The sequence below is a fragment of the Lolium perenne genome, chromosome 2 (assembly GCF_019359855.2).
Source record: "Lolium perenne isolate Kyuss_39 chromosome 2, Kyuss_2.0, whole genome shotgun sequence".
NCBI lineage: Eukaryota > Viridiplantae > Streptophyta > Magnoliopsida > Poales > Poaceae > Lolium > Lolium perenne.
Genome location: NC_067245.2, coordinates 268836400 through 268846822, shown reverse-complemented (window position 1 = coordinate 268846822; position 10423 = coordinate 268836400). Strand labels below are relative to the sequence as shown.

At 46.6% G+C, this 10423-nt stretch overlaps 1 protein-coding gene across 1 annotated transcript; it reads right to left on the bottom strand.

Annotated features, from left to right (window-relative positions):
- Positions 1-555: 555 nt before the first annotated feature.
- LOC127329376 (cystathionine gamma-synthase 1, chloroplastic-like) lies at positions 556-6356 on the bottom strand. The gene is made up of 7 exons (XM_051355903.2): positions 6313-6356; positions 2098-2224; positions 1941-2000; positions 1651-1854; positions 1432-1518; positions 994-1316; positions 556-891 (listed from the first exon to the last, which is right to left on the bottom strand). The coding sequence occupies exons 1-7, from the start codon at positions 6354-6356 to the stop codon at positions 768-770; spliced, it is 969 nt and encodes a 322-aa protein (XP_051211863.2). The 3' UTR covers positions 556-767.
- Between the last annotated feature and the right edge of the window lie 4067 nt (positions 6357-10423).

Below are 10423 nucleotides of genomic sequence, written 5' to 3'. Positions count from 1 at the left end.
CTCTTTCTACGAAATTTTTTAGCGCCTAGTTTAATCACGTTCTGATTGCGCTTCCTTTGATTAGTTCGACCGCGCCATGGGGATGTCCCGGAAGAACTCGGAAGGGTTTAGGCCTTTCGTGGTGCTGCATTGCTATAGCAATCTTAAAATGAACGAGAAATGGCAGCTGACGTGTATTTCGTTGTCGAAGGGAAAACATGCCATTGATCTCGATGCGCCGCTCTTTACATCGGCAGGGTGCCCTATGGCAACAAGGCTGCCAAGGCCGCCTTGGCCAACACAGCGGCGACTAAGAAGACGATCACACAGTGCCTCGCCGAGGTCTCCTCGATCTTGCTGTCCCGCGAGAAAAAGACCGACGAAAGGTGGACGACGCTAATCAATTATTAATTATGATTTGCTTCAGTTTTGAATGATTAATTTTGAATATATGATGCCTACTAAGTTTTCAGGGCACATCCGAGAAGTGTCTTAAACGTTTTCGGATCACATCCAAGAAGTGTCCTAAAAAAAGTTCGGGACACATCCGAGAAATGCCCAAATTAATAGTCCTCCTTGAAAGTTTATCACAAATCAATTAAATATGGCCCGAAGCATATATTTATGTTATCAGCAAACTTGAGTTTGCCTTCATCAAATAAAAGAACCCTTGTTTAAACTTTAGCGCAAGTCAACTACCTATTAGGCTATTTTATCTACAGAAAGGCTTCTACCTAGCTAGTTTTATCAAAATCGCTACACAATTGGTTGTTCATCAAAAAATAGTCCTACATCTTCTCCAGGGCTTGGAGAATGTCATCCCTGAGATCCTCAAACTTCTCAATCCCGAAACTGAACCTCACCAAGTTATCCGTGATCCCATTCTTGGCCTTCTCCTCGTCACTCTGACCCCTGATGAAAACATAAATCCATGTATGTAAGTCAAAAAATTCTATCATGCACGGTGCATCTGTGAATTGCAAACATAAATAATCCTATAATAACGTGACGTACCAGAAGGACATGACCGCCGGCTGCTGCACGAGGCTCTCGCACCCGCCGAGCGATGTTGCGATGAAGGGTATCTCGAGCGCGTCTATGAACCTCATGACGCCGTGCAGGTCCGACGCCACTTCAAAGCTGACGACGCCGCCAAAACCAGTCATCTGGCTCTCGGCGATGTGGTGCCACGGGCTGCTCTTGAGCCCAGGGTAGTACACATGTTCGATCTTCGGATGGTTCTCGAGCAGGCGCGCCATGCGCAAAGACGTCCGGTTTTGGGTCTCCACGCGCAGCGCCATTGTCTTGAGCCCACGTATGATCATGTAGGCCGCATCCTGCAGTAAGTTGTGGTAAAAGCTGTTAGCTTTGAAGGATAAAGTCCAACTCTTCAAGCGTGAACGAATTAGAACGTCTATTTGATGTACCACATCAATATTTTGTGGTACATACCGGACTGATGGCGCCGCCGAGGTCTTGGTGCCATGCGCGTATTGTCTTGATGAGCTCCTGGGAGCCACTGATGCATCCTGCGATAACCTGAAATTGAAAAGCAAGAGCAGATACTTTAATTAATATGAAGACAAATTAATGGTAGTACAAACTGTCTAAAGGAAGCTGTAAGAAAACAAGCTGTCTACGTGAAAAAATGTGATCTAGGCAGCTACTCACGTCGTGATGGCCGGCGATGTACTTTGTGGCGGAGTGCACGACAATGTCGGCGCCGAGGGTGAGCGGCTTCTGGTTGATCGGCGAGGCAAGCGTGCTGTCGATGCACACGAGGGTACCCTTCAGGTGGCACAGCTCGGCGACGAGTTTAATGTCTATGCACTTGAGGTGGGGGTTCGTGGGAGAGTCGGTATAGAAGAGTGTCACCTGCATATGTAGCTACGCATGTCAGAAACCATGCATCAATGGTATCAATTGTACATCATCGTCATGTTTTAAGTTAGGAAACGTACATCACCCTGGTCAAGAACGGCTTTCAGCGTCTCGATGTCGTTCAGATCAACGAAGGTGGACTGCACAAAGCAAGAAAGGAAGAGTATTAGAAGTTTAGAACTGATCAGACATGCATGCATGCATGCATGCTCTTGTTGCCCTGAATTGTGTCCTTACCCTGATTCCCATTTTGGAGAGCCTTTCGCGGATGAAGATGCGCGCCTCGCTGTAGCATTCGGTCGTGGTCACGACGTGGCCGCCTGGCGGCACGAGGGCGAGCAGCGTGGCGACGATGGCGTTCACACTGGTGGAAAAACAGGCTTCGGGTGAGCCCCATAAGTCGCGATGCTGCAGGATCCGCGACAAATGGTACCTTTAGTCGCGGTTCGGGAGGAGAACCGCGACCAAAGGCCTGGGCCCAGGGCGCTCGGTGGCCAGCCGGTGCACGTGGGGGGTCTTTAGTCGCGGGCCAACCGCGACTAAAGGTGCCCGAAGGCCTTTAGTCGCGGTTGGCCAGGCCAACCGGGACTAAAGCCCCTCCCCTATATATACCCATCCAGCAGCCAACACTTAGCCATTTGGTGCCATTCTCTTCACAAGCTCACAAGTGGGTGTTAGGTTTGCTTTTGGTTCCTCTTATGCACATAAGGTGTTTGATGAAATGCCCCAAGAGCATGAAACAAACATGATATGAAGTGTTGGAGCCACACTTGAGCTTTCTCATTTATTTTTTCCTCCTCGATCGCGGTTAGCAACTTGAACCTTTGATGTGTCGTTGATAAAATGTGCATGTGTGTGTAGTTCATTGTTTAATTTATATTGTTTGTAGCTAGTTAGTTTAACAAATGCATGATGGTTAATTATATATTTTATATTATAATAATGCAGATGAATCGACAATGGATGTACGGTAACCGACTCTCCGGCGAGTTCAGTGCGGGTTTGAAAGATTTCCTCGTAGTGGCTAATGCGAACAAGCAGGAGGGTTTTGTTATCTGTCCATGTGTTAAATGTAAGAATCAGAAGGGTTACTCTTCCTCAAGAGATGTTCACATGCACCTGCTTCGGCACGGTTTCATGCCAAGCTATAATTGTTGGACCAAGCATGGAGAAAGAGGGGTTATAATGGAAGAAGATGAAGAAGGGGATGATTTCATCGATGAAAGCTATCTTGCTCATTTCGGTGATACTTTCATGGAGGATGCTGAAGGTGAAGGGGAAGGTGAAGGGGAAGGTGAAGAAGAGGCACGTGATGATCCCGTTGATGATCTTGGTCGGACCATTGCTGATGCACGGAGACGCTGCGAAACTGAAAAAGAGAGGGAGAATTTGGATCGCATGTTAGAGGATCACAGGAAGGCGCTGTACCCCGGATGCGATGATGGTCTGAAAAAGCTGGGCTGCACACTGGATTTGCTGAGATGGAAGGCACAGGCAGGTGTAGCTGACTCGGCATTTGAAAACTTGCTGAAAATGTTGAAGAATATGTTTCCAAAGAATAACGAGTTGCCCGCCACTACGTACGAAGCAAAGAAGGTTGTCTGCCCTCTAGGTTTAGAGGTTACGAAGATACATGCATGCATCAACGATTGCATCCTCTACCGCGGTGAATACGAGAATTTGAATGAATGCCCCGGTATGCAATCGCTTTGCATTGCGTTATAAGATCAGAGGCGATGACCCTGGTGACGATGTTGAGGGCCAGAAACCCAGGAAGAGGGTTCCCGCCAAGGTGATGTGGTATGCTCCTATAATACCACGGTTGAAACGTCTGTTCAGGAACAAAGAGCATGCCAAGTTGTTGCGATGGCACAAAGAGGACCGTAAGTCGGACGGGGAGTTGAGACACCCCGCGAGATGGAACGCAATGGAGAAAGATCGACAGAGAGTTCAAAGATTTTGCAGCTGACGCAAGGAACATAAGATTTGGTCTAAGTACGGATGGCATGAATCCTTTTGGCGAGCAGAGCTCCAGCCATAGTACCTGGCCCGTGACTCTATGCATCTACAACCTTCCTCCTTGGTTGTGCATGAAGCGGAAGTTCATTATGATGCAGTGCTCATCCAAGGTCCGAAGCAACCCGGCAACGACATCGATGTGTACCTAAGGCCATTAGTTGATGAACTTTTACAGCTGTGGGGCAGACCTGGTGTCCGTGTGTGGGATGAGCACAAAGAAGAGGAATTTGACCTACGAGCGTTGCTTTTCGTAACCATCAACGATTGGCCTGCTCTTAGTAACCTTTCGGGACTGTCAAATAAGGGATACAATGCATGCACGCACTGCTTACATGAGACTGAAAGTGTACATTTGCCAAATTGTAAGAAGAACGTGTACCTTGGGCATCGTCGATTTCTTCCGAAAGGTCATCCAGTAAGAAAGAAAGGCAAGCATTACAACGGCAAGGCAGATCACCGGCCGAAGCCTGCGGAACACACTGGTGCTGAGGTATTTGATATGGTCAAGGGTTTGAAAGTCATCTTTGGAAAGGGTCCTGGCGGACAATCAGTTCCGAAGGGAGCTGACGGGCACGTAGCCATGTGGAAGAAGAAATCTATATTCTGGGAGCTAGAATATTGGAAAGTCCTAGAAGTCCGCTCTGCAATCGACGTGATGCACGTTACGAAGAATATTTGCGTGAACATCCTAAGCTTCTTGGGCGTGTATGGGAAGTCAAATGATACAAAGGAAGCACGGCAGGACCAGCAAAGTTTGAAAGACCCTGATGACCAGCATCCGGAACGGTTTCAAGGTCGTGCCAGCTACGCTCTGACCAAAGAAGAGAAGGTCATCTTTTTTGAATGCCTGAGCAGTATGAAGGTCCCGTCAGGATTCTCGTCCAATATAAAGGGAATAATAAACATGGCGGAGAAAAAGTTCCAAAACCTGAAGTCTCACGACTGCCACGTGATTATGACGCAATTGCTTCCGATTGCTTTGAGGGGCTCCTGCCGGAAAATGTTCGAGTAGCCATTGTGAAGCTATGTGCATTCCTCAATGCAATCTCTCAGAAGGTAATCAATCCAGAAGTTCTACCACGGTTACGTAACGATGTGATCCTTTGTCTGGTCTGGTTCGAGTTGGTGTTCCCGCCATCCTTCTTCAATATTATGACGCACCTCCTGGTTCACCTAGTCGATGAGATTTCCATTCTCGGTCCTGTATTTCTACACAATATGTTCCCCTTCGAGAGGTTCATGGGAGTATTAAAGAAATATGTTCGTAACCGTGCTAGGCCAGAAGGAAGCATATATCGCCAAGGGCTATGGAAATGAGGAGGTAATTGAGTTTTGTGTTGACTTTGTTCCTGACCTTAAGCCGATTGGTCTTCCTCAATCGCGGCACGAGGGGAGACTAAGTGGAAAAGGCACGATCGGAAGGAAATCAATGATATGTATGGACGGCCATTCTCTGACTGAAGCACACCACACAGTTCTGACCAATTCCAGCTTGGTGGCTCCGTACTTTGAGAAACACAAGAATATTTTACGCTCGGACAACCCTGGGAAGCCTGAATCCTGGATTAGGAAGGCCCACATGGAGACTTTCGGCAGTTGGTTGAGAAAACATTTAATGAGTGACAATAAGGTTGTAGATCAGCTATACATGTTGGCCAAGACACCATCTTCGACTATAACGACTTTCCAAGGGTACGAGATAAATGGGAATACATTTTACACGATCGCCCAAGATAAAAAGAGCACCAACCAAAACAGTGGTGTCCGCTTTGATGCAGCAACCGAGAATGGGCAAAAGGTCACATATTATGGTTACATAGAGGAGATATGGGAACTTGACTATGGACCCTCCTTTAGGGTCCCTTTGTTCCGGTGCAAATGGTTCAAGCTAACAGGAGGTGGGGTAAAGGTGGACCAGCAATACGGAATGACAATGGTGGATTTCAACAATCTTGGTTATCTTGACGAACCATTCGTCCTAGCGAAAGATGTCGCTCAGGTTTTCTATGTGAAGGACATGAGTAGCAAACCGAGGAAACGGAAAGATAAGAAAACGATCAGTACATCGTTCGATGATCCAAAGCGCCACATTGTTCTTTCAGGGAAAAGAAACATCGTGGGAGTGGAGGACAAGACAGACATGTCGAAGATTATAATATGTTTGCTGAAATTCCGCCCTTCAAAGTGAACACCGACCCAAGCATTAAGTTAAATGATGAGGATGCTCCATGGATACGGCACAATCGTAAGCAAGCGGGGACACAAGGGAAGAAATGATGTGTAATAATTTATTGTACCAAACTTTGTTGAATGAATCATGTGAATTATATTACCCGTGATGTGTTTGGTGTCCATTTTCGAATGATTCAATTGACTCGAGATAGCACCGATGATACATGAAATTTGGAGTGACTAAGTCATACTCCCGCATACATGAAATTTGGAGTGACTAAGACATACTCCAGCAGATAGTACATTTCGAGTGACTAAGTCATACTCCTCCATACATGAAATTTGGAGTGATTTAGTCATACTCCTGCCTAGGCGTATAATATGCATACTCGTAGTCTTCATAGCCGCCGCCATTGTACCGGTAGTCGTCGCCTTCTAAGTTGCCGGCGTCGTCGTCGCTGCTGTCGTCGCTGTCGTCGGGCGGCGCTCGTGGCTCGAATCGAGGGTAGCGCAGCGGGGGATATCGCCGGCCGTGATGTAGTCCATGACGCTCTGCAGAGTCCGGCCGTACCACCATAGCCGACGGCCGGCCTCGTGGAAGTTTCCGGGAGGCGGCACCGTCCTCCTCATACTGGAGAGCGCCCACTCACGCCGATTGATGAAGAAGGCGTCCCAAGTATGATGCTGATCGGGATGACAGCCGGGATTCATCCGCTGCTCCGGCGTGGGGTCGGGCTTGTTGTGGTTCGTGATGGCCGCCCGGCGCGCGGTACTCGAGGGACGGGAGGGACCGCACGCCGCCGGCGCTTAGGCTCCAGCCGGCAGGACGCGGTAGCCGGAGGGCAAGGGTAGTTCGAGGCGCAAAGCTCCTCCACCTGCTGGTAGGTTAGAGTGGGTGCGGTGGAAGCCATGAGAGAGTGATGAGAGATTGTAGAGATGTGATGCTGGCCAAGCCGGGCTACCTATATGTAGTGACAAATGGCGGGAAAAATGGGAGCGGGAAGACAGAGGCGGGAAGAAAGAGGCGGGAAAAAAATTGGCGGGAAGAAATTGGCGGGAAAAAATTGGCGGGAAGAAAGAGGCGGAAGAAATTGGCGGGAAACAATTGGCGGGAAGAAAGAGGCGGGAAGACAGGGAAGAAATGGCGGGAAGACGAGGAGGGAAGAGGGGGTCGGCGGAAAGAGGCGGGAAGAGGGGGCCAACGAACTTTTGAATTGAATTAGTTTTATTTTTATGAATTTTTGATAATTTGTATTTTTAAATTTTTGAATTGAATTAGTTTTATTTTTCTGAATTTTTTGATATATTATTTGTATTTTTAAGATTTTGAATTGAATTAGTTTTATTTTTATGAATTTTTTGATATATTATTTGTATTTTTAAGATTTTGAATTGAATTAGTTTTATTTTTATGAATTTTTTGATATATTATATGTATTTTAAACATTTTGAATTGAATTAGTTTTATTTTTCTTAGTTTTTTGATATATTATTTGTATTTTTAAGATTTTGAATTGCATTAGTTTTTTTTTCTGATTTTTTTGATATATTATTTGTATTTTTAAAATTTTGAATTGAATTAGTTTTATTTTTCTGATTTTTTTGATATATTATATGTATTATATGATTTTCAAAAAAGAAAAAAAATTTCAAAAAAGAGCTTTAGTCGCGGTTGGCCTGGCCAACCGCGACTAAAGGTCACTTCTTGCGCGGGAAAATAAAAACCGGGCGAAAATACCTTTAGTCGCGGTTGGGGTCCCCGGCGCGACTAAAGGTACCTTTAGTCGCGGTTGGCGACCCCAACCGCGACTAAAGGGGGGTCCCTATATATTCGCGCACGGCGAACCGCCGCGCCATTCTTCTTCCTCCGCCCGAACTGCGCATCGATCTGAGACGCCGCGCCGCCCTCGTCGTCTCCACGCCGTCCTCTCGTCGTCTCCACGCCGTCGCCGGCGTCATCGTCTCGCGCCGTCGCCGCCATCGCCGCCCTCCATCTTCTCTTCTCGCCACGCCCGGCCCGTAAGGATCCCTCCAAACAAACGCGCGCGCGCCGCCGCCGTGCCAGCGCCGCCGTGTCGCCGCAACCGCCAGCGCGCGAGAGGGAAGGCGGCGCCGCACGAGAGGAAGGGAAGGCGCCGCACGAGAGGAAGGGGGCGGCGCCGCCGGCCAGAGAGAGAGGCGCGCGCCGGCCAGTACATGGGGCGCCGCGTGCGCGGCCGGCGCACCCCCGGCCAAATTTTTTTTTCTTTTTTTTTAGTTTTAGTTCTTGTTAATTTCGAAATTAAAATTAACTAAAATTGGACTTAACAAAACTAAAATTGAATCATCATATCTGAATTGTTTTGTTTTGTTGGTTAGACACAAAATAAAACTTTGTTAACCTAAATTTTGTTAACCTAAAATTTTGTTAACCTAAAATTTTGTTAACTTAAATTTTGTTAACTTAAATTTTGTTAGCCGGTCGATAACTAAGTACTTAACTCACAATTTGTTAACCTAAAATTTTGTTAACTTAAATTTTGTTAGCCGGTCGATAACTAAGTACTTAACAAAAAAATACTTAACAAAAAATAGTACTTAAAAATTAAAACTTCAAAATTTGTAACTTACAAATTGTAACTTAAATGAAAAATAGTTTTAAGTAATTTGTTACTTCAAATGGGGCATACCGGCCGGCCCGGCCAATTTTTTTTCTTTTTTTTTTAGTTTTAGTTTTTGTTAATTTCGAAATTAAAATTAACTAAAAATTGAGACTTATAATTTGAGACTTAAAAAACTACAAGAAGACATAAAATTTGAGACTTAAAAATTTGAGACTTAAAATTTTAGACTTAAAATTTGAGACTTAAAATTAACTAAATAATTGAGAGTTAAAATTTTGAGACTTAAAAAACTAAAAGAAGACTTGTAATTTGAGACTTAAAATTTTGACTTTTTTTGACTTAATAATTTTGACTTAAAATCTTGACTTAATAAAACGTACTAGATCTAGGGGGGAGACGGAGGCCCGAAGGCCGGCCGGGGGCGCGCGCCACACACACGCATTAGGACGGCGTGCCACACACACGCACTAGGGCGCCGAGGACACATTAGATAACCACCGAGCGAGCGTAATGTGTCCTCGGGACCGCCACCGCCTTTCGCCACCGCCCTTTCACCACCGCCACCGCGCGCGTATACTGAGGGGGGAGCGAGCCCCTCGTCGCCCCCTCCGCATACGCCTCCCTCTCCGTGACGCCGTCGTCTACCGCCCCGTCTCGCGCTCTTCCGCGACACCCTCTCCCAACCCCTTCCAGCTCGCCGGCCCCCTCCTTTTTGCCACCGCCCTTTTGCCACCGCCACCACCCCTTCTTCACTTAATTAATTTGTTTTGACTACATGTTTTCAGGACTGACATATGGCGGACGATAGAGCTGACCCGATTCTGGACAACTATGATCCGGACGCTGAAGACCATATGTTCGGCATCATAAAAGGCGATATTCCATATGTGCCGACCGGAGAAGAAGAAGATGATATCTCTTCTTATCTGAACCTTGAGTGTGAAGATGAAGGGCGCCGTCAGCAAGCAGATGATGCCGAAGAAACGTCGATAAACGACGATCTTCAATTGGAAGTAGCAACCACCTCCGGCGCCGAGGTATATATATATATATACATATTGAGCGTCTGGTGATACAACTAACTGATTTGAATAAATGTGTGTGTACTAACGCGCGCGACTCTCTTTCTTATTTTAGCCCTCGGCCGGATCGTCGAAAAAATCGAGTACGTCGTCAAAGCGTGGCGCAACCAAGACGATGAAAGCAGGAGAAACATGCACCATCGATGTTGTCGATGAAGCAACCGGCAGCCGCTGGAGCCCAGCAAGAACGCCACCAAGTTTGTCGGCCAATGCGGAGCCGTTGTTAGAGACAACGTCTCGATCACCCGCCAGAGTGGAATGAGCCAAAGAAGGCACGTGTTGGTTTCACTTTTGTCGATAAGAGAGAAAAAAAAGATTGCTTCAACAAGCTTATGGAACATTTCGTTCTACCTCCGGAATACCGCAAATACGATGAGGAGGGTAACAAGATTGCGGAAAACAAGGAGAGGCGCAAGCTAGTCAAACAGTTCGCTCTTTCTAGGATGGCCAACGCATTCCGGAAATACAAGCAAAATCTAGCCCATGACTTTGTCAACCAGGGCAAGACTCCGGATTTCATAGGACAATATGAGAAACTGCAACATGATTGGCCAGAATTTGTGAAGCAAAAGAAATCGGAGCAGTTCCTTGAACTATCGAGAAAAAATAAGGAAAATGCGGCCAAGAAGGAGTACAATCATAAAATGGGGCCAGGAGGGTATCGCTTTTGGCAGCCTAAGTGGGAGA

Excerpts from the sequence above, each read along its gene's own strand:
- LOC127329376 (XM_051355903.2), bottom strand. The coding sequence starts at position 6,356 with ATGTACTATCTGCTGGAGTATGTCTTAGTCACTCCAAATTTCAT. Across the intron at positions 1,855-1,940 it reads CCGTTCTTGACCAGGGTGAT|GTGACACTCTTCTATACCGA; the intron begins GTACGTTTCCTA and ends CTACATATGCAG. Across the intron at positions 1,317-1,431 it reads TCGGCGGCGCCATCAGTCCG|GATGCGGCCTACATGATCAT; the intron begins GTATGTACCACA and ends AACTTACTGCAG.